At 63.3% G+C, this 23156-nt stretch overlaps 1 protein-coding gene across 2 annotated transcripts in view; it reads left to right on the top strand.

Moving 5' to 3' along the window:
• The first annotated feature begins 5167 nt into the window (after window positions 1-5167).
• Window positions 5168-23156, top strand: part of LOC142825942 (microtubule-actin cross-linking factor 1, isoforms 6/7-like) — a 199083-nt gene continuing 181094 nt past the window's right edge. Inside the window, exons 1-4 of one of the 2 annotated variants that reach the window (XM_075918188.2) lie at window positions 5168-5995; window positions 10336-10911; window positions 12926-13096; window positions 16355-16500. In XM_075918188.2, the coding sequence (XP_075774303.2) occupies window positions 10405-10911; window positions 12926-13096; window positions 16355-16500 (824 nt within the window). In that variant the 5' untranslated portion in view covers window positions 5168-5995; window positions 10336-10404. Of the gene's footprint in view, window positions 5996-10335; window positions 10912-10949; window positions 13097-16354; window positions 16501-23156 lie in introns of those variants that run through there. The other variant, XM_075918187.2, reaches the window with a different exon arrangement.

The raw sequence follows: 23156 nt of genomic DNA, 5'->3' as shown, positions 1-23156 counted from the left end.
TATGTAGCACTATGTAGCGCTATGCAGCACTATGCAGCACTGTGTAGCGCTATGTAGCACTATGCAGCACTATGTAGCACTATGCAGCACTATGCAGCACTATGCAGCACTGTGTAGCGCTATAGAGCACTATGCAGCACTATGTAGCACTATGTAGCACTATGCAGCACTATGTAGCACTATGCAGCACTATGTAGCACTATGCAGCACTATGCAGCACTATGCAGCGCTATGTAGCACTATGCAGCGCTATGTAGCACTATGCAGCACTATGTAGCCCTATGTCACTATGTAGCGCTATGTAGCCCTATGCAGCGCTATGTAGCACTATGTCACTATGCAGCACTATGTAGCACTATGTAGCACTATGTCACTATGCAGCACTATGTAGCACTATGTAGCGCTATGCAGCACTGTGTAGCGCTATGTAGCACTATGTCACTATGCAGCACTATGTAGCACTATGTCACTATGCAGCACTATGTAGCACTATGTAGTGCTATGCAGCACTATGCAGCACTGTGTAGCGCTATGTAGCACTATGCAGCACTATGTAGCACTATGCAGCACTATGCAGCACTGTGTAGCGCTATGGAGCACTATGCAGCACTGTGTAGCGCTATGCAGCACTATGTAGCACTATGTCACTATGCAGCACTATGTAGCACTATGTAGTGCTATGCAGCACTATGCAGCACTGTGTAGCGCTATGTAGCACTATGCAGCACTATGTAGCACTATGCAGCACTATGCAGCACTGTGTAGCGCTATGGAGCACTATGCAGCGCTATGCAGCACTATGCAGCGCTATGTAGCACTATGCAGCGCTATGTAGCACTATGCAGCGCTATGTAGCACTATGTCACTATGCAGCACTATGTAGCACTATGCAGCGCTATGTAGCCCTATGTCACTATGTAGCGCTATGTAGCCCTATGCAGCGCTATGTAGCACTATGTCACTATGCAGCACTATGTAGCACTATGTAGCACTATGTCACTATGCAGCACTATGTAGCACTATGTAGCACTATGTCACTATGCAGCACTATGTAGCACTATGCAGCACTATGGAGCGCTATGTAGCACTATGTAGCACTATGGAGCGCTATGCAGCACTATGCAGCACTATGTAGCACTATGTAGCACTATGCAGCGCTATGCAGCACTATGTAGCGCTATGTCACTATGCAGCACTATGGAGCGCTATGTAGCACTATGCAGCACTATGGAGCGCTATGCAGCACTATGTAGCACTATGCAGCGCTATGCAGCACTATGTAGCGCTATGTCACTATGCAGCACTATGTAGCACTATGTAGCACTATGCAGCACTATGGAGCGCTATGCAGCACTATGTAGCACTATGCAGCGCTATGCAGCACTATGTAGCGCTATGTCACTATGCAGCACTATGGAGCGCTATGTAGCACTATGTAGCACTATGTAGCACTATGCAGCACTATGGAGCGCTATGCAGCACTATGTAGCACTATGTAGCACTATGCAGCACTATGGAGCGCTATGCAGCACTATGGAGCACTATGGAGCACTATGCAGCGCTATGCAGCACTATGTAGCGCTATGTCACTATGCAGCACTATGGAGCACTATGCAGCACTATGGAGCACTATGCAGCACTATGTAGCACTATGCAGCGCTATGCAGCACTATGTAGCGCTATGTCACTATGCAGCACTATGGAGCGCTATGTAGCACTATGTAGCACTATGTAGCACTATGCAGCACTATGGAGCGCTATGCAGCACTATGCAGCACTATGTAGCACTATGTAGCACTATGCAGCACTATGGAGCACTATGTAGCACTATGCAGCGCTATGCAGCACTATGTAGCGCTATGTCACTATGCAGCACTATGGAGCACTATGCAGCACTATGGAGCACTATGCAGCACTATGCAGCGCTATGTAGTTGTTAAAGTGCTACATAGTCCTTTATTTTGTTTCATCTTCATCTGTGCTTAAAGCAACACCCCCGCATTGCTTCCCCTCCCCCGCTGGGCACCCAGGGTACGTCTACACTACATGTCTGTCGGCAGAGGCATGTAGATTTGTTTATTCAGCAAAGGCAAATGAAGCCGGGATTTAAATGATCGCGGCTTCATTTCCATTTCCGTGGCTGCCGCGCTGCTCAGCGGTTGGCCGGCTCGCCGCTAGTCTGGACGCTCCCCCGCCGACATCAAAGCCCTTTGTCTCAGCCCCCTTATTCCTCGTGGGATGTGGTTTCCCGGGGCTGTCGGCAGGGGAGCGTCCAGACTAGCGGCGAGCCGGCCAACCGCTGAGCAGCGCGGCAGCCACGGAAATGGAAATGAAGCCGCGATCATTTAAATCCCGGCTTCATTTCCCTTTGCCTACAACCCTCATCTACGTGCCTCTGCCGACAGGACACAGCCCCAGGGGCCAGGACCCCCGTGCTGCTGCCTCTGCCCCCTCCAGGGCGGGGAGGCTGGTGCCCCCAGCAGGAGAGCTCAGGAGACGCCCGGGGTGGGGCCCTTGGAGAGCCCCCAGCTCCTGTGACCTGCCCCACCCCCTCCTCTGGGCCCTTGGGGCAGCCGGGGGGTGGGAGGGGCTGGCCCGGGAGCCCTGGGCACGGGCCCCACGTGCTGTCTCGCACCAGGGGCTGGAGGAGCAGCGAGTGGCAGGCCTGGCGCCTGGAAGTGCGGGAACAGCTGCTCGCCCTGCGCCGCTGGCTGGACGCCATGGAGAGGGGGCGCCCGGCCCTGCCCCGCCGAGAGCTTGGCCCGCAGGTGAGGCTGGGTGGGGGGCCCTGACTGGCCGCCTGCCGGGGCCCCGTGCCCGAGGGGGCTGCCCTGCCCGGCACCGTCCCAGGGCAGCACCCCCCTGCCCCCACTGGCACTGCACTGGCTTTGGCTGGAGAGTGGGAGAGGGCACGTCCCGCCCCGTGTGCCCCCGCCCTGCCCCCCAGATCCATGTGCCCTGGCCCTGCCCCCCAGATCGCTGTGCCCCCACCCTGCCCCCAGATCTGTGTGCCCCTGCCCTGCCCCACCCCAGATCCCTGTGCCCCCGCCCTGCCCCCAGATCCGTGTGCCCCCGCCCTGCCCCCCATATCGCTGTGCCCCTGCCCTGCCCCCAGATCCGTGTGCCCCCGCCCTGCCCCCCAGATCGCTGTGCCCCCACCCTGCCCCCAGATCTGTGTGCCCCTGCCCCCAGATCCCTGTGCCCCCGCCCTGCCCCCCAGCTCCACATGTCCCTGCCCAGTCTCCCCTCAGCTTAAACCCCCTGCTCAGCACAAGCCCCCCTCCAGCTGGGCCCCCTTGCGCTCACAGCCCCCAAAGTCCCTGTGCCTTGCGAGCTGTGTGGCGTGGGGTGCGGGGAGTTAACATGCGACGCGGCCCCTCTGGCCAGGCTGCCAGGTCCTGCCACCTCTGCCCAGAGCTGCCCAGAGCCCCCCAGAGCTGCCCAGAGCCCCCCAGAGCCCCCCAGAGCTGCCCAGAGCCCCCCAGAGCCGCTGAGCCCAGAGCCGCCCAGAGCCACCGAGCCCAGAGCTGCCCAGAGCCCAGAGCTGCCCAGAGCTGCCCAGAGCCCCCCAGAGCCCCCCAGAGCTGCCCAGAGCCCCCCAGAGCCCCCCAGAGCTGCCCAGAGCCCCCCAGAGCCGCCCAGAGCCACCGAGCCCAGAGCTGCCCAGAGCCCAGAGCTGCCCAGAGCCGCCGGGCCTCCCCTCCCCCAGGGATCTCCCGGCCGCCTTTGTTCCAGGCCTGGCCTCATGCGTCTCCCTCCACACCCATGACAGCACAAACTGAAAGGGCCATTCATCCCGGCCCCCAGCAACCCCCGGCTGCCTGGAGCCTGGCCCAGCCTCCTGCTCCCGCCTCGGCTCCCCCGCCCACGCCAAGGGGTGGAGCCCCTGCCCTGCCCCCTGCCTGCCCCCTGCCCTGCCTCCTTCCCTGCTCTGCCTGCCCCCTGTCCTGCCCTCTGCTCTGCCCCCTTCCCTGCTCTGCCCTGAAAATACCCCTCCAGGGAAGGCAGCCTCTCCTACCCGGCCCAAGTGCCCACCTGTTGCACTGGGCTGCCCACAGCCTGCTGGCCCGGGGGCGCAGGAGCATCCCGCAGAGCAGGGCGGGGGCAGGACGAGGGGCAGAGCCTCAGGGCTGTGCCCATCGGAGCCTGTCAGACTGCCAAGGCCCGGGGGGAAGGGGCAGAGGCTGGGGCCCCCCGTAATGCGGCAGGGAGGGGCTCCCCACGGCGCCCTGTGGCCTGGGGAAGGGCTGGGCCCCTAGCCATGGCCAGAGTGCCCCGGGGCGCTGAGCCAGGCCACGCGAGGGGCCCGAGACCTTCGGACAGCCAGGGCCAGGTGGATGCGTAGGAACGTGTCCCGGCCGCGCCGCGCTGGGGGGGCCTCAGAAGGGGGGGCCCGGAAGAGAGCCCCCCCCACCCTGCCCAGCCACCCCATCAGTGTCCGCTGGGTGCCAGCCAGGCCTCAGCCCCACAAGTGCAGCCAGACCCCCCCTGCCCCACCAGTGTCCGCGGGGTCCCAGCCAAGCCTCAGCCCCCCAAGTGCTGCCAGACCCCCCCTACCCCATCAGTGTCTGCTGGGTCCCAATCAGGCCTCAGCCCCACAAGTGCTGCCAGACCCCCCCTGCCCCACCAGTGTCTGCTGGGTCCCAGCCAGGCCTCAGCCCCACAAGTGCTACCAGACCCCCCCGCCCCATCCGTGTCACCTGGGTCCCAGCCAGGCCTCAGCCCCACAAGTGCTACCAGACCCCCCCCCCCGCCCCATCCGTGTCACCTGGGTCCCAGCCAGGCCTCAGCCCCACAAGTGCTACCAGACCCCCCCCCCCCCGCCCCATCCGTGTCACCTGGGTCCCAGCCAGGCCTCAGCCCCACAAGTGCTACCAGACCCCCCCGCCCCATCCGTGTCACCTGGGTCCCAGCCAGGCCTCAGCCCCACAAGTGCTACCAGACCCCCCCGCCCCATCCGTGTCACCTGGGTCCCAGCCAGGCCTCAGCCCCACAAGTGCTACCAGACCCCCCCCCCCCGCCCCATCCGTGTCACCTGGGTCCCAGCCAGGCCTCAGCCCCACAAGTGCTACCAGACCCCCCCGCCCCATCCGTGTCACCTGGGTCCCAGCCAGGCCTCAGCCCCACAAGTGCTACCAGACCCCCCCCCCCCCGCCCCATCCGTGTCACCTGGGTCCCAGCCAGGCCTCAGCCCCACAAGTGCTACCAGACCCCCCCGCCCCATCCGTGTCACCTGGGTCCCAGCCAGGCCTCAGCCCCACAAGTGCTACCAGACCCCCCCCCCGCCCCATCCGTGTCACCTGGGTCCCAGCCAGGCCTCAGCCCCACAAGTGCTACCAGACCCCCCCGCCCCATCCGTGTCACCTGGGTCCCAGCCAGGCCTCAGCCCCACAAGTGCTACCAGACCCCCCCCACCCCGTCCGTGGGGCCCGGGGCGCTGGCTGCCCAGCGGGACGGCAGCAGCAATGCTATGGGAGAGGAGCCGCGCCCCATGGCCTGTGAGTGGGACGACCTGCCCCCGCCCCCCGCCCGAGGATCGCGGAGAGTCCTGGAGGGTTTCCCGGGTAACAGGCCAGTGGTGAATTAGTGAGCAAAGAGTTAACGGCGCGGGCTTATTGTATTAGTGCGAGCGTGCGGTGGGGCCGGGGGGAGGGGAGGTGGCGAGGGAGGGTCTCCCCCGCCTGCAGACAGAGGCTGCCCTCTGCTCCGGCCCCGCCAGCACCTGCCACCTGCCCCCGGCCCCGGCCCCGCAGCGCAGGGACAGCCGCCGCCCGCGCCGGGACGCAGACGCCGCCAAGTGCCTCCGAAGTGGCGCCGAAGGCCCCGGCATCGCCAGGACCGAGTCTGGGCCGGAGCCGCCGCCCGGGCCTGGCACTGCCCAGGGAGGGCCGGAGGCGGCAGCCGGGGTCCTGGCGGGCAGCGACTCGCCGGCAGGGCCCGGCTGCTCCGAGCCAGGGGCTCTTCCCCGCCCGCGCAGCTCAGGGCCCCGACCCAGGTAAGTGCCCCCCGGCTTGAGGACCTGCGGCCAGCGGAGGGAATGAGCCTGCTAGGGCACAAGCCACGGAGCCCAGCCACCTGCTGCTGCCCCAAGCACAGCGCCGGGCCGGGGGCGCCTGCCGGGGCAGCAGGGGTGTCCGGGCAGTGGGAGGTGCCAGGAGAGGAGCTTGGTGGGCAGGCGGCTGCTTCGGGGGGTGATCAGAGTGGGCGGAAGGTCCTGTGTGCGCATGTATGGCACTATGGCTTCCCGCCCAGGGGAAGTACTCCTAGAAGTGTGTGTTTGTGTGATGGGGTAGGGAATTGTGTGTGTGTATGTGGCATGGTGCACAGTGTAGGGACCCGTGTGAGTGTGTGCACAGTGTGGTGCACTGGGTGGGACTTGTGAGTGTGCACGCAACATGATGCAGAGTGTAGGGACTCATGTGAATGTACGCATGGCATGGTGCAGTGTAGGGACTCGTGTGAGTGCGCGTGGCGCGGTGCACAGTATAGAGGCTCATGTAAGTATGCATGCAGCGTGGTGCACAGTGTAGAGACTCGTGAGTGTGAGTGTGCATGGTGCGGTGCACAGTGTAGAGACTCATGTAAGTATGCATGCAGCGCGGTGCACAGTGTAGAGACTCGTGAGTGTGCATGGTGCGGTGCACAGTGTAAAGACTCGTGTGAGTGTACATGTGGCGCGGTGCACAGTGTAGAGACTTGCGTGAGTGTGCATGCGGCGCAGTACACAGTGTAGAGACTCATGTGAGTGTGAATGGCACGGTGCACAGTGTAGAGACTCGTGAGTGTGAGTGTGCATGGTGCGGTGCACAGTGTAAAGACTTGTGTGAGTGTGAGTGTGCATGGTGCGGTGCACAGTGTAAAGACTCGTGTGAGTGTACATGTGGCGCGGTGCACAGTGTAGAGACTTGCGTGAGTGTGCATGCGGCGCAGTACACAGTGTAGAGACTCATGTGAGTGTGAATGGCACGGTGCACAGTGTAGAGACTCATGTGAGTGTGAATGGCACGGTGCACAGTGTAGAGACTCATGTGAGTGTGAATGGCACGGTGCACAGTGTAGAGACTCGTGTGAGTGGTGCACAGTGTAGAGACTTGTGTGAGTGTGCGTGGTGCAGTGCACAGTGTAGAGACTCGTGTGAGTGTGAATGGTGCAGTGCACAGTGGGCAGACTCTAGTGAGTGTGAATGGCTCAGTGCACAGTGGGCAGACTCGTGTGAGTGTGAGTATGCATGGCGCGGTGCACAGTGTAGAGACGAGTGTGAGTGTGCATGGTGCAGTGCAGTGTTTAGAATCGTGTGAGTGTGCATGGCACGGTGCACAGTGTGGAGACTCGTGTGAGTGTGCATGGCACAGTGCAGTGTAGAGACTCATGTGAGTGTGAATGGCACGGTGCACAGTGTAGAGACTCGTGTGAGTGGTGCACAGTGTAGAGACTTGTGTGAGTGTGCGTGGTGCAGTGCACAGTGTAGAGACTCGTGTGAGTGTGAATGGTGCAGTGCACAGTGGGCAGACTCTAGTGAGTGTGAATTGCACAGTGGGCAGACTCGTGTGAGTGTGAGTATGCATGGCGCGGTGCACAGTGTAGAGACGAGTGTGAGTGTGCATGGTGCAGTGCAGTGTGTAGAATCGTGTGAGTGTGCATGGCACGGTGCACAGTGTGGAGACTCGTGTGAGTGTGCATGGCACAGTGCAGTGTAGAGACTCATGTGAGTGTGTGCGGCACGGTGCACAGTGTAGAGACTCGTGTGAGTGTGTGCGGCATGGTGCACAGTGTGGAGACTCGTGTGATTGCGAATGGCGCAGTGCACAGTGTGGAGACTTGTGTGAGTGCGAATGGCGCAGTGCACAGTGTGGAGACTCGTGTGAGTGTGCATGGCGCGGTGCAGTGTGGAGACTCGTGTGAGTGTGTGTGGCACGGTGCACAGTGTAGAGACTTGTGTGAGTGTGAATGGCACGGTGCACAGTGTAGAGACTCGTGTGAGTGTGAATGGCTCAGTGCACAGTGGGCAGACTCGTGTGAGTGTGAGTATGCATGGCGCGGTGCACAGTGTAGAGACGAGTGTGAGTGTGCATGGTGCAGTGCAGTGTTTAGACTCGTGTGAGTGTGCATGGCGCGGTGCACAGTGTAGAGACGAGTGTGAGTGTGCATGGTGCAGTGCAGTGTGTAGACTCATGTGAGTGTGCATGGCACGATGCAGTGTGGAGACTTGTGTGAGTGTGAATGGTGCGGTGCACAGTGTAGAGACTCGTGAGTGTGTGCGGCACGGTGCGCAGTGTAGAGACTCGTGTGAGTGTTTGCGGCACGGTGCACAGTGTGGAGACTTGTGTGAGTGTGTGCGGCACGGTGCACAGTGTGGAGACTTGTGTGAATGGCGCAGTGCACAGTGTGGAGACTCGTGTGAGTGCGAATGGCGCAGTGGACAGTGTGGAGACTCGTGTGAGTGTGCATGGCGCGGTGCAGTGTGGAGAGTCATGAGAGTGTGTGTGGCACGGTGCACAGTGTGGAGACTCGTGTGAGCGTGAGTGGCGCGGTGCACAGTGTGGGGACTCGTGTGAGCGTGAGTGGCGCGGTGCACAGTGTGGGGACTCGTGTGAGCGTGAATGGCGTGGTGCACAGTGTGGGGACTCGTGTGAGCGTGAGTGGCACGGTGCACAGTGTGGGGACTCGTGTGAGTGTGAGTGGCGCAGTGCACAGTGTGGAGACTCGTGTGGGTGTGAATGGCGCAGCGCACACTGTGGGGACTCGTGTGGGTGTGAGTGGCGCGGTGCACAGTGTGGGGACTCGTGTGAGCGTGAATGGCGTGGTGCACAGTGTGGGGACTCGTGTGGGTGTGAGTGGCGCGGTGCACAGTGTGGGGACTCGTGTGAGCGTGAATGGCGTGGTGCACAGTGTGGGGACTCGTGTGAGCGTGAGTGGCACGGTGCACAGTGTGGAGACTCGTGTGAGTGTGAGTGGCGCGGTGCACAGTGTGGGGACTCGTGTGAGTGTGCATGGCGCGGTGCAGTGTGGGGACTCGTGTGAGTGTGAATGGCGCGGTGCACAGTGTAGGGACTCGTGTGAGTGGCGTGGTGCACAGTGTGGGGACTCGTGTGAGTGTGAGTGGCGCGGTGCACACTGTGGGGACTCGTGTGAGTGTGAATGGCGCGGTGCACAGAGTGGGGACTCGTGTGAGTGTGAGTGGCGCGGTGCACACTGTGGGGACTCGTGTGAGTGTGAGTGGCGCAGTGCACAGTGTGGGGACTCGTGTGAGTGTGAATGGCGCGGTGCACAGAGTGGGGACTCGTGTGAGTGGCGCGGTGCACACTGTGGGGACTCGTGTGAGTGTGAGTGGCGCGGTGCACAGAGTGGGGACTCGTGTGAGTGTGAGTGGCGCGGTGCACAGAGTGGGGACTCGTGTGAGTGGCGCGGTGCACACTGTGGGGACTCGTTTGAGTGTGAGTGGCATGGTGCACACTGTGGGGACTCGTGTGAGTGTGAGTGGCGCGGTGCACACTGTGGGGACTCGTGTGAGTGGCATGGTGCACACTGTGGGGACTCGTGTGAGTGTGCGTGACGTGGTGCAGAACGCCCGGCCAGGTGACTGCTGGGGAAGGGGGGTTTCTAGCAGCAGGTCGGTGTCTGGTGGCACCCGGCGGGTGGGCGGCGACGGGGCCGGCCTCGCTCTCTGGGGCCGCGTCCGGTGATGCTGGGATTTATGGGCAGGGCCCGGCAGGCGGCAGAACGGGGGCTGCTGTCTGGGGCCTGGGGCCTGCGGTGACTCATGGCTCCCCAGGGCCCGAAGAGGCTCGCCCCCTTCGCACCCCCTGGTGCGGCCTTTGTCCGGGCGCTGCAGCCAGATGGCTCTTTTCTCCGGCTCCCTGCCCCGCGTTAATCCAGCGGTACAAAGCCACGCCGGCAGGAAGCAGCTGCCCGGCCGCCTGGTGCCCTGGCCCCCGCCCCCCGTTCCCTCCGTTTGCCTTCCTGTCAGCACGACAAGTGCCGAAGCACTGGCACTGCCCCGAGTGCCCGGCCGGGCCGGAGGTGCCCTGGGGCTGCAACCGGCTCCCCTCCCTGGGAGCTGGGCCCCCGGCCCGGCCCTGGGAGTTGCCCGCAATGTGGGCAGCTGGTCGGGAAGGGAAGGGTCCGGCTGGAAGGGCTGTAGCCCCGCGGGATGGGCCGCAGCCAGGCCACCGTCCCGCCTGGCGGCCTGAGCTGGGCCGGGCTCCCCAGGGGCGGGAATGGCCCCCTCCCGGGGAGGCCGGCTGCAGGCGGGACGCAGGAGCCAGGATGCCTGGGCCCCCGTGGCCCCGCCGGGCCTGCCCCTGCCCGTAACGCGGCTGCCCCCGTCTGTTGTAGGCTGGCTGAGCGGCAGGGCTGACCCTTCCCCCGCCGGCCGGCCCGCGGGCTCCGGGCCCCCCTCTGGCCATGGGCACCTCGCTGAGCAGACCCAGCTGCCTGGGAGAGAAGAGCCCCAAGCCGGAGGAGCTGCTGAGGGACGTGGGGCTCGGCCCCGAGCCCCCGGCGGGGAGGAACAACTGTGAGGCCAGGGCCGGGGCCCCCGACAAGCCCCCGCCGAACCCGGTGGTGATTGAGAACGGCTGGAGCCCGAGCCCCAGCTCGGCTAAGAGCCAACCCAGCAGCCCCCTGCCCAAGCAAAACAACATGGAGGTCAAGGTGCAGAACGGGGGCCGGGGCTGCAGCCCCCTCAAAGCCCCGCTGGCAGCGGCCTGGACCCCCCCGAGAGGCGCCCCCCCCCGGAGCTCGGGCAGCAGCTGGGCCTGGAAGCCCCTGACCACCAGGGAGGTGACGGAGGTGACGGAGGTGACGGAGACCACCGTGACGGAGATTGTGGAAGTGACGGAGTACCCAGGCCGGGAGCCCCTGCTCACCAGGACGGTGAAGCTGCTGACGGAGTGCGCGGGGCGGAGCCAGGTGAATGATGGGCCAGCCTCTCCCAGGCCTGGCTGAGTGCAGGGGACAGCGCAGCGCCCCGAACCTGCACATGGGCCTTGCAGCAGGGCCGGGGTCCTGGCCTCCATCCCCCGGGGGCAGGAGTGGGGACGGGCCAGGCTGTGGTGCCAGGGGTGTGCGTCAGGCGACAGGTCAGGTTGTAGTGTCAGGCGTGTGTGTCCGGGAACCATGCCAGGCTGTGGTGTCAAGCGTGTATGTCAGGCAACGGGCCAGGTTGTGGTGTCAGGCGTGTGTGTCTGGGGGCCATGCCAGGCATGTGTGTCAGGCGGCAGGCCAGGCTGTGATGTCAGGCATGTGGGTCAGGCGTAAGGCGGCAGGCCAGGCTGTGGTGTCAAGCGTGTGTGTCAGGCGGCAGGCCAGGCTGTGGTGTCAAGCGTGTGTGTCAGGCGGCAGGCCAGGCTGTGGTGTCAGGCATGTGTCAGGAGGCAGGCAAGGCTGTGGTGTCAGGCGTGTGTGTCAGGCGGCAGCCCAGGCTGTGGTGCTAGGTGTGTGTGTCAGGCGGCAGCCCAGGCTGTGGTGTCAGGAGTGTGTGTTAAGCGGCAGGCCAGCCTGTGGTGCCAGGCGTGTGTGACAGGCGGCAGGCCAGGCTGTGGTGTCAGGCATGTGTCAGGCGGCAGGCCAGGCTGTGGTGTCAGGTGTGTGTGTCATGCGACAGGCCAGGCTGTGGTGTCAGGTGTGTGTGTCAGGCAACGGGCCAGGCTGTGGTGTCAGGCGTGTGTGTCAGGCAACAGGCCAGGTTGTTGTGTCAGGCGTATGTGTCTGGGGGCCATGCCAGGCTGTGGTGTCAGGCTTGTATGTCAGGCAACGGGCCAGGTTGTGGTGTCAGGCGTGTGTGTCTGGGGGCCATGCCAGGCTGTGGTGTCAGGCGTGTGTGTCAGGCGGCAGGCCAGGCTGTGATGTCAGGCATGTGTGTCAGGCGTAAGGCGGCAGGCCAGGCTGTGATGTCAGGCATGTTTGTCAGGCGTAAGGCGGCAGGCCGGGCTGTGGTGTCAGGTGGCAGGCCAGGCTGTGGTGTCAGGCGTGTGTATCAGGCGGCAGGCCAGGCTGTGGTGTCAGGCGTGTGTGTCAGGCGTAAGGCGGCAGGCCAGGCTGTGGTGTCAAGCGTGTGTGTCAGGTGGCAGCCCAGGCTGTGGTGTCAAGCATGTGTGTCAGGCGGCAAGCCAGGCTGTGGTGTCAGGCGTGTGTGTCAGGCGGCAGGCCAGTCTGTGGAGTCAGGCATGTGTCAGGCGGTAGGCCAGGCTGTGGTGTCAGGCATGTGTCAGGCGGTAGGCCAGGCTGTGGTGCCAGGCGTGTGTGTCAGGCGGCAGGCCAGGCTGTGGTGCCAGGCGTGTGTGTCAGGCGGCAGGCCAGGCTGTGGTGTCAGGCATGTGTCAGGCGGCAGGCCAGGCTGTGGTGCCAGGCGTGTGTGTCAGGCGGCAGGCCAGGCTGTGGTGTCAGGCATGTGTCAGGCGGCAGGCCAGGCTGTGGTGTCAGGCGTGTGTGTCTGGCGGCAGCCCAGGCTATGGTGTCAGGCGTGTGTGTCAGGCGGCAGGCCAGGCTGTGGTGCCAGGCGTGTGTGTCAGGCGGCAGGCCAGGCTGTGGTGTCAGGCATGTGTCAGGCGGCAGGCCAGGCTGTGGTGTCAGGCGTGTGTGTCTGGCGGCAGCCCAGGCTATGGTGTCAGGCGTGTGTGTCAGGCGGCAGGCCAGGCTGTGGTGCCAGGCGTGTGTGTCAGGCGGCAGGACAGGCTGTGGTGCCAGGCGTGTGTGTCAGGCGGCAGGCCAGGTTGTGGTGTCAGGCATGTGTCAGGCGGCAGGCCAGGCTGTGGTGTCAGGCGTGTGTGTCAGGCGGCAGCCCAGGCTATGGTGTCAGGCGTGTGTGTCAGGCGGCAGGCCAGGCTGTGGTCCAGATCCCTCTGCAACGCGGCCGCTGCCTCTACCCTGGGTGCTCTCGGGGGAGATCCCCGGACCCCACGGCACGTCTTTCTCTCCCCACCAGGGTGCCCCGGCGGCTGCCGAGCTCCCGGAAGACTCCCCGCGCACGGAGGCGGCCCAAGGCTTGCTGCAGTCGCTGCTCGCCTGGGTGGGCGACATGGAGGAGCTGGTCGGCAGCCAGAAGCCCCCTTCCTCGGAGGTGAAGGTGGTGAAAGCCCAGCTGCAGGAGCAGAAGGTGAGCGGCCCCCTGGGGTAAGAGGGGCGGGCTGTGGAGAGGGGGGCAGTGCTTCCTGAGTCCCAGGGCAGTTGCCAGGACGTGGCTGAGTGTGGCCACAGCCTGGAGGGTGCTGCCCGCTCCCCAGAGAAGTGACCTCTCGCTCGGCGCCTGGAACAGAACCCAGTGCCTGGCCGTGCATCGGGACCAGCTCTGCCCGCTGCGCCCGCCCTGCCCCTCGGTCTCCTGCCCCCGGGCGCTGAACGGCCTCTGCCCGCTCCGCCCGCCCTGCCCCTCGGTCTCCTGTCCCCGGGCGCTGAACGGCCTCTGCCCGCTGCGCCCGCCCTGCCCCTCGGTCTCCTGCCCCCGGGCGCTGAACAGCCTCTGCCCGCTGCGCCCGCCCTGCCCCTCGGTCTCCTGCCCCCGGGCGCTGAACAGCCTCTGCCCGCTGTGCCCGCCCTGCCCCTCGGTCTCCTGCCCCCGGGCGCTGAACAGCCTCTGCCCGCTGTGCCCACCCTGCCCCTCGGTCTCCTGCCCCCGGGCGCTGAACGGCCTCTGCCCGCTGCGCCCGCCCTGCCTCTCGGTCTCCTGCCCCCGGGCGCTGAACAGCCTCTGCCCGCTGCGCCCGCCCTGCCCCTCGGTCTCCTGCCCCCGGGCGCTGAACGGCCTCTGCCCGCTGCGCCCGCCCTGCCCCTCGGTCTCCTGCCCCCGGGCGCTGAACGGCCTCTGCCCGCTGTGCCCGCCCTGCCCCTCGGTCTCCTGCCCCCGGGCGCTGAACAGCCTCTGCCCGCTGCGCCCGCCCTGCCCCTCGGTCTCCTGCCCCCGGGCGCTGAACAGCCTCTTCCCGCTGTGCCCGCCCTGCCCCTCGGTCTCCTGCCCCCGGGCGCTGAACAGCCTCTGCCCGCTGCGCCCGCCCTGCCTCTCGGTCTCCTGCCCCCGGGCGCTGAACGGCCTCTGCCCGCTGTGCCCACCCTGCCCCTCGGTCTCCTGCCCCCGGGCGCTGAACAGCCTCTGCCCGCTGTGCCCGCCCTGCCCCTCGGTCTCCTGCCCCCGGGCGCTGAACGGCCTCTGCCCGCTGCGCCCGCCCTGCCCCTCGGTCTCCTGCCCCCGGGCGCTGAACGGCCTCTGCCCGCTGTGCCCGCCCTGCCCCTCGGTCTCCTGCCCCCGGGCGCTGAACAGCCTCTGCCCGCTGCGCCCGCCCTGCCCCTCGGTCTCCTGCCCCCGGGCGCTGAACAACCTCTGCCCGCTGCGCCCGCCCTGCCCCTCGGTCTCCTGCCCCCGGGCGCTGAACAACCTCTGCCCGCTGCACCCGCCCTGCCCCTCGGTCTCCTGCCCCCGGGCGCTGAACAACCTCTGCCCGCTGCACCCGCCCTGCCCCTCGGTCTCCTGCCCCATGGTGCTGAACAACCTCTGCCCGCTGCACCCGCCCTGCCCCTCGGTCTCCTGCCCCCGGGCGCTGAACAACCTCTGCCCGCTGCGCCCGCCCTGCCCCTCGGTCTCCTGCCCCATGGTGCTGAACAGCCTCTGCCCGCTGCACCCGCCCTGCCCCTCGGTCTCCTGCCTCATGGTGCTGAACGGCCTCTGCCCGCTGCCCCCGCCCTGCCCCTCGGTCTCCTGCCTCATGGTGCTGAACGGCCTCTGCCCGCTGCCCCCGCCCTGCCCCTCCGGCTCCTGCCCCCGGGCGCTGAACAACCTCTGCCCGCTGCGCCCGCCCTGCCCCTCGGTCTCCTGCCCCCGGGCGCTGAACAACCTCTGCCCGCTGCACCCGCCCTGCCCCTCGGTCTCCTGCCCCCGGGCGCTGAACAACCTCTGCCCGCTGCACCCGCCCTGCCTCTCGGTCTCCTGCCCCCGGGCGCTGAACGGCCTCTGCCCGCTGCGCCCGCCCTGCCTCTCGGTCTCCTGCCCCCGGGCGCTGAACAACCTCTGCCCGCTGCACCCGCCCTGCCCCTCGGTCTCCTGCCCCCGGGCGCTGAACAACCTCTGCCCGCTGCACCCGCCCTGCCCCTCGGTCTCCTGCCCCCGGGCGCTGAACGGCCTCTGCCCGCTGCACCCGCCCTGCCCCTCGGTCTCCTGCCCCCGGGCGCTGAACAGCCTCTGCCCGCTGCGCCCGCCCTGCCCCTCGGTCTCCTGCCCCCGGGCGCTGAACGGCCTCTGCCCGCTGCGCCCGCCCTGCCTCTCGGTCTCCTGCCCCCGGGCGCTGAACAGCCTCTGCCCGCTGTGCCCGCCCTGCCCCTTGGTCTCCTGCCCCCGGGCGCTGAACAGCCTCTGCCCGCTGTGCCCGCCCTGCCCCTCGGTCTCCTGCCCCCGGGCGCTGAACAGCCTCTGCCCGCTGCGCCCGCCCTGCCTCTCGGTCTCCTGCCCCCGGGCGCTGAACAACCTCTGCCCGCTGCACCCGCCCTGCCCCTCGGTCTCCTGCCCCATGGTGCTGAACAACCTCTGCCCGCTGCACCCGCCCTGCCCCTCGGTCTCCTGCCCCCGGGCGCTGAACAACCTCTGCCCGCTGCGCCCGCCCTGCCCCTCGGTCTCCTGCCCCCGGGCGCTGAACAACCTCTGCCCGCTGCACCCGCCCTGCCCCTCGGTCTCCTGCCCCCGGGCGCTGAACAACCTCTGCCCGCTGCACCCGCCCTGCCCCTCGGTCTCCTGCCCCCGGGCGCTGAACAACCTCTGCCCGCTGCGCCCGCCCTGCCCCTCGGTCTCCTGCCCCATGGTGCTGAACAGCCTCTGCCCTCTGCACCCGCCCTGCCCCTCGGTCTCCTGCCCCCGGGCGCTGAACAACCTCTGCCCGCTGCGCCCGCCCTGCCCCTCGGTCTCCTGCCCCATGGTGCTGAACAGCCTCTGCCCGCTGCACCCGCCCTGCCCCTCGGTCTCCTGCCTCATGGTGCTGAACGGCCTCTGCCCGCTGCGCCCGCCCTGCCCCTCGGTCTCCTGCCTCATGGTGCTGAACGGCCTCTGCCCGCTGCCCCCGCCCTGCCCCTCGGTCTCCTGCCTCATGGTGCTGAACGGCCTCTGCCCGCTGCCCCCGCCCTGCCCCTCCGGCTCCTGCCCCCGGGCGCTGAACAACCTCTGCCCGCTGCGCTCACGCTGCAGCCCCGGCTCAGCCTCCTGCCCACCGCCCTGCCTGGCCCTGGCCGGCCGGATCCCTGCCCCGCCCGGGTGTAACAGCTGCTGCGGGGCAGCCTCGTGCTCCTGCGGGTGGCTTTGCGGCCCAAGCTCAGTGCCGGGAGCTGGGCCCAGGACCTGCCTTGGCATCACCAGCTCCCCTCCCTGGTTTCCCACCAGCTCCTGCAACGGCTTCTGGCTGAGCGGAGGCCCTGGGTGGAGCGTGTGCTGCAGGACAGGCAGCTGCCTGGCGAGGGACCGGCGGGCGGGGGCCTCTCACACCTGCAGGAGAAGTGGGAAAAGCTGCTCCAGGAGGCCAACACCAGGTGGGTAGCAGAGCCATGATGTATCGTTGGCCTGGCAGGCCCGTGGGTCCCGCACTGGCCCCTTTCCTGCCCTGGGGGACCAGGCTCGGCAGGGACCTGGCACAGAGGGCCGCACCGTGAACCGGGGCTTTGGGGCTGGAAGTGGCTGCGGAGCCTGTGCCTGGGGCTGGCTTGAGGGGCGCTGGGCACCACCCCAATTCCCTGCAGGCCAGGCAGTCGCGTCTGGTGCTGGGCAGAGCCCCAGCCTAATCCGAACTAGCTAGTCCGTGCCGCGTGTAGCCGCGTGTAGCCGCGTGGCACGGGGTCCCAACTAGCCGGCATTTAAAAATGGCGCTGGCCAGCTTTATGCAAATGAAGCCTGGGAAATTCAAATCCCAGGCTTCATTTGCAACTCGGTATGACTACATTAACCCCCCTAGTTCGAACTAGAGTGGTAGTGTAGACAGACCCAGAGTTAGGCGACTGTGCATTCTGTAAGTTTAGGCAATGACACCTCAGAGACTCAGAGACTCATAGGTCAGAAGGGACCATTCTGATCATCTAGTCTGACCCCCTGCACAGTGCAGGCCACAGAATCTCACCCACCCCTCCTAGAATAATCCTCTCACCTAGATCTCAGATACTGAAGCCTTCAAATACTGTGAAGGCCCCAAGATGCAGAGAATCCTCCAGCTGTGATCTGTGCCCCATGCTACAGAGGAAGGCGAAAAACCTCCAGGGCCTCTGCCAATCTACCCTGGAGGAAAATTCCTTCCCCACCCCAAATATGGCGATCAGCTAAACCCTGAGCATGTGGGAAGACTCATCAGCCAGACACCCAGAAAGTTCTCTATAGTAACTCCTATCATCCCTCCATTGACCTATTCCCACTGATAATGAATGAACAATAAGTTACCAAGATCATGTTATCTCATCAAACCATCCCCTTCATAAACCCATCTAGTTTAATCTTGAAACCAGATAGATCTTTTGCCCCCACTACTTCCCTTGGAAGGCCGTTCCAGAACCTCACTCCTCTAATGGTTAGAAACCTGCGTCTAATCTCAAGTCTAAACTTCCTACTAGCCAGCTTATATCCATTTGTTCTTGTGTCCACATTGGTATTAAGCTTAAATAATTCCTCTCCCTCCCTGGTATTTATCCCTCTAATATATCTAAAAAGTGCAATCATGTCCCCCCTCAGCCTTCTTTTGGTTAAAGTAAACCGGTCAGGCGCCTAGTGCGCCCCCCCAGGTCGGCCGGAGAGCCCCCTCTGCAGTGTCCTTTTATAGACAGGTACAAACAACTGACATCACTTCTCTACGCACCAGGTTACCACCCCCTGTTGCCGAGTTACCACCCCTCACCTTACGGAAGGGGGGCTCGCTCACTACCCTTCATGCCGTCAATCTCGACCTGGTCCTGAACCTAGGTCAGTCTGTGCATTAGTTTTGGGGGAGTCTTTGTACCAAGACGTTTCTTATTAAGATGTTCCGTTACTCCCTTTGGCTCACAGCCTGTACCCAGCGCCTCCCTGTGTCCTTCCATGCTCCACCTAACTTACACAATCGTACAGTTATCAATAGGGCCTCTCTCTTGGCTCCGGTGTTACTGAACCAGACCTTGCTCACTAGATTGCAGGCCTGTTGCTGTTTTCATGTTACAGGCCTTTATTCAGGTCCATGTGACCCACCCTCAACTTACTACAACCACAGATAATAGTTCCGCAATCTCCCACTTGAGTTCTTTCAGATCTCTTGGCTGAATGTCATCTGGTGACGTGTTCCTGTGAAGTTTATCAATTTGTTCCAAAACCTCCTCTAATGACACCTCAATCTGGGACAATTCCTCAGATTTGTCACCTAAAAAGAATGGCCCAGGTTTGGGAATCTCCCCAATACCCTCAGCCGTGAAGACTGGAGCAAAGAATTCATTTAGCGTCGCTACAATGACTGTATCATCTTTGAGGGCTCCTTTAGCATCTCGATCGGCCTGAGCCCATTTGGCGCCCTGGGCCCGGGCACGCGGCGCCACCCCTGGGTGCACGGCGCATGCGCGGGCTAGCCACGGCCACTGGCACGCAGCCCGGAGCCCACCCCTGGGTGCACGGCGCATGCACGGGCTAGCCACGGCCACTGGAACGCAGCCCGGAGCCCACCCCTGGGTGCACGGCGCATGCGCGGGCTAGCCACGGCCACTGGCACGCAGCCCGGAGCCCACCCCTGGGTGCACGGCGCATGCACGGGCTAGCCACGGCCACTGGAACGCAGCCCGGGGCCCACCCCTGGGTGCACGGCGCATGCGCGGGCTAGCCACGGCCACTGGCACGCAGCCCGGAGCCCACCCCTGGGTGCACGGCGCATGCACGGGCTAGCCACGGCCACTGGAACGCAGCCCGGGGCCCACCCCTGGGTGCACGGCGCATGCGCGGGCTAGCCACGGCCACTGGCACGCAGCCCGGGGCCCACCCCTGGGTGCACGGCGCATGCGCGGGCTAGCCACGGCCACTGGCGCAGAGCCCAGGGCCCACCCCTGGGTGCACGGCGCATGCACGGGCTAGCCACGGCCACTGGAACGCAGCCCGGGGCCCACCCCTGGGTGCACGGCGCATGCGCGGGCTAGCCACGGCCACTGGCGCAGAGCCCAGGGCCCACCCCTGGGTGCACGGCGCATGCACGGGCTAGCCACGGCCACTGGAACGCAGCCCGGGGCCCACCCCTGGGTGCACGGCGCATGCGCGGGCTAGCCACGGCCACTGGCACGCAGCCCGGGGCCCACCCCTGGGTGCACGGCGCATGCACGGGCTAGCCACGGCCACTGGCACGCAGCCCGGGGCCCACCCCTGGGTGCACGGCGCATGCGCGGGCTAGCCACGGCCACTGGCGCAGAGCCCAGGGCCCACCCCTGGGTGCACGGCGCATGCACGGGCTAGCCACGGCCACTGGCACGCAGCCCGGGGCCCACCCCTGGGTGCACGGCGCATGCACGGGCTAGCCACGGCCACTGGCACGCAGCCCGGAGCCCACCCCTGGGTGCACGGCGCATGCGCGGGCTAGCCACGGCCACTGGCACGCAGCCCGGAGCCCACCCCTGGGTGCACGGCGCATGCACGGGCTAGCCACGGCCACTGGCACGCAGCCCGGAGCCCACCCCTGGGTGCACGGCGCATGCGCGGGCTAGCCACGGCCACTGGCACGCAGCCCGGAGCCCACCCCTGGGTGCACGGCGCATGCACGGGCTAGCCACGGCCACTGGCACGCAGCCCGGGGCCCACCCCTGGGTGCACGGCGCATGCACGGGCTAGCCACGGCCACTGGAACGCAGCCCGGGGCCCACCCCTGGGTGCACGGCGCATGCGCGGGCTAGCCACGGCCACTGGAACGCAGCCCGGGGCCCACCCCTGGGTGCACGGCGCATGCGCGGGCTAGCCACGGCCACTGGAACGCAGCCCGGAGCCCACCCCTGGGTGCACGGCGCATGCACGGGCTAGCCACGGCCACTGGCACGCAGCCCGGAGCCCACCCCTGGGTGCACGGCGCATGCACGGGCTAGCCACGGCCACTGGAACGCAGCCCGGGGCCCACCCCTGGGTGCACGGCGCATGCGCGGGCTGGCCACGGCCACTGGAACGCAGCCCGGGGCCCACCCCTGGGTGCACGGCGCATGCACGGGCTAGCCACGGCCACTGGCACGCAGCCCGGGGCCCACCCCTGGGTGCACGGCGCATGCACGGGCTAGCCACGGCCACTGGCACGCAGCCCGGGGCCCACCCCTGGGGCGCACAGCGCATGCACGGGCCAGCCACGGCCACTGGCGCAGAGCCCAGGGCCCGCCCGCGGGGCGCACAGTGCATGCGCCGCCCAGCCCGGCCTGGCCAGCGCTGCTGGCACGCGTGCCGGGCCATGCAGGGCCCTGCAGTCTTGGGGGGGAAGGCATTGCTGGCCGGCGCCGCGGGAGCTGGGCGTGCGGCACCTGATGGCAGCTGTAAGGGACGCCGCGCACCCCTTACAGCTGCCATCAGGCGCCCCCCCATCAGTTGGTGCCCTGGGCAGCAGCCCGGCTCGCCCATGCCTCCGTCCGGCCCTGTAACTGGCTTCCTGCTTCTGATGTACTTAGAAAACATTTTGCTGTTACTTTTTGAGTTTTGGGCTTGCTGCTCTTCAAACTCCTTTTTGGCTTTTCTTATTTTATTTTTACACTTAATGTGACAGAGTTTATACTCCTTTCTATTTTCCTCACTAGGATTTAACTTCCCCTTTTTAAATGATGCCTTTATCTCTCACCTCTTCTTTTACTTAGTTGTTAAGCCACGGTGGCACTTTTTTGGTTCTCTTACTGAGTTTTTAATTCGGGGGTATACATTTAAGTTGGGCCTTTGAAAAGTTTCATGCTGCTTGCAGGAATTTTACTTTTGTCACTGTACCATTTAATTTCTGTTTAACTCACCTCCTCGTTTGTTTCAGAGGGTAGCCGAGTTAGTCTGTACAGAATAAACGTAAACAATAAATAGTCTGGTTGCACTTTAAAGACTAACGAAACATGGATCTGGTCATGAGCTTTCGTGGGCACAGCCCGCTTCTTCAGAGGAGCAGAGTGTTGGATGTCCGGAACCAAAGTTAAATAGGGGAGGGGGCAGGGGGAACAGACCAATTCCACAAGCCAAATACACAGGGAAGGGTTGGAACTACAATTCATTCACAAGTTTAATTCACATGCCAATGGTTTGAATCGAGATACCGATGGCTGGGTCATTATCAACCTACCAACCAATGAAGGTGCCAATGGTTCTTTGTCTGTGTAGATTCTGGCGTTAGTACTCCTCCTCTCTCAATGCTAACTAATGGTCCTTCTCTGCTTCCTTCAGCTAGCCAGTCTTTAGATGTTTATAGACTATCAGTTTTGCTTGATACATACCTGCTTGGTTTTCCCTTTGATATTTATATACTCACTGTCTCTTTCCTCCCACCCCCACTTCTTCTCCCCTATTTCACTTTAGTTCTGGACATCCAACACTCCCGTCATCTTCAGAAGGGGGCTGTGCCCACGAAAACTCTTGCTACCATCTACATGTTTTGTTAGGGTATGTCTACACTACCCTCCTAATTCGAACCAGCAGGATAATGTAGGCATACCGCACTTGCAAATGAAGCCCAGGATTTGAATTTCCCGGGCTTCATTTGCATGAAGCCGGCCGGCGCCATTTTTAAATGCCGGCAGTTCGAACCCCGTGCAGCGCGGCTACACGCAGCACGGAGTAGCTAGTTCGGATTAGGCTTCCTAGTTCGAACTAGCTGTACTCCTCGTTCCACGAGGGATAGAGAGTACGCTTATTAAGTATATTGGGATAGAGAGTACGCTTATTAAGTATATTGGGATAGAGAGTACGCTTATTAAGTTTGCAGATGATACCAAACTGGGTGGGGTTGCGACTTCTTTGGAGGATAGGGACATAATTCAAAATGACCTTAGCAAGTTAGAGAAATGGTCAGAGGTAAACAGGATGAGGTTTAATAAAGAGAAATGCAAAGTGCTCCACTTAGGAAGGAACAATCAGTTCCATACATACAAGAAAGGGAGCGACTGTCTAGGAAGGAGCATGGCGGAAAGGGATCTAGGGGTCATAGTGGACCACAAGTTGAATATGAGTCAACAGTGTGATGCTGTTGCAAAAAAAGCAAATATGATTCTAGGTTGTATCAACAGGTGTGTTGTAAGCAAAACTCGTGAAGTCATTTTGCTGCTCTACTCTGCACTAGTTAGGCCTCAGCTAGAGTACTGTGTCCAGTTCTGGGCGCCACATTTCAAGAAAGATGTGGAGAAATTGGAAAGGGTACAGAGAAGAGCGACAAGAATGATTAAAGGTCTAGAGAACATGACCTATGAAGCCAGGCTTCATGAATTGGGCTTGTTTAGTTTGGAAAAAAGAAGATTAAGGGGGGACATGATAGCGGGTTTCAAATATCTAAAAGGGTGTCACAAGGAGGAAGGAGAAAATTTGTTCCTCTTGGTTTCTGAGGACAGGACAAGGAGTAATGGGCTTAAAGTGCAGCAGGGGAGGTTTAGATTGGACATTAGGAAAAAATTCCTAACTGTCAGGGTGGTCAAATATTGGAATAAATTGCCAAGGGAGGTGGTGGAATCTCCCTCTCTGGAGATATTTACGAACAGGTTAGATAGACATCTGTCAGGGATGGTGTAGACGGAGCTTGGTCCTGCCTTGAGGGCGGGGGGCTGGACTCGATGACCTCTCGAGGTCCCTTCCAGTCCTATGATTCTATGATTCTATGATTCTATAAGGTGCTGCACGACTATTTGTTGTTTAAGTTTCTCCTCTTTTGTCTTTCTCCTCTTTCTCCCCTTTCTGAAATGAAATGCCAGTGTCAGGCTGCTGAGGGGTTTTTCCCACCACAGGGATGTTACATTTTATCACATTATGGTCACTATTTCCAAGCGGTCCAGTTATACTTACCTCTTGGACCAGATCCTGCGCTCCACTTAGGACTAAATCCAGAATAGCCTCTCCCCTCGCAGGTTCCAGACCCAGCTGCTCCGAGAAGCAGTCATTTAAGGTATCAAGAAATGTTTTCCCTGCATCCCACCCTGAGGTGACGTGTACCCAGTCAGTATGGGGGTAGTTGAAATCCCCCACTGTGATCAAGTCTTTTATTTTGATCGCC

Source organism: Pelodiscus sinensis, chromosome 2 (genome assembly GCF_052426305.1).
Source record: "Pelodiscus sinensis isolate ZL-2025 chromosome 2, ASM5242630v1, whole genome shotgun sequence".
In the NCBI taxonomy this organism is placed as follows: Eukaryota; Metazoa; Chordata; order Testudines; family Trionychidae; genus Pelodiscus; species Pelodiscus sinensis.
The sequence above is the reverse complement of the archived record's forward strand: the minus strand, read 5'-3'. Positions and strand labels throughout refer to the sequence as shown.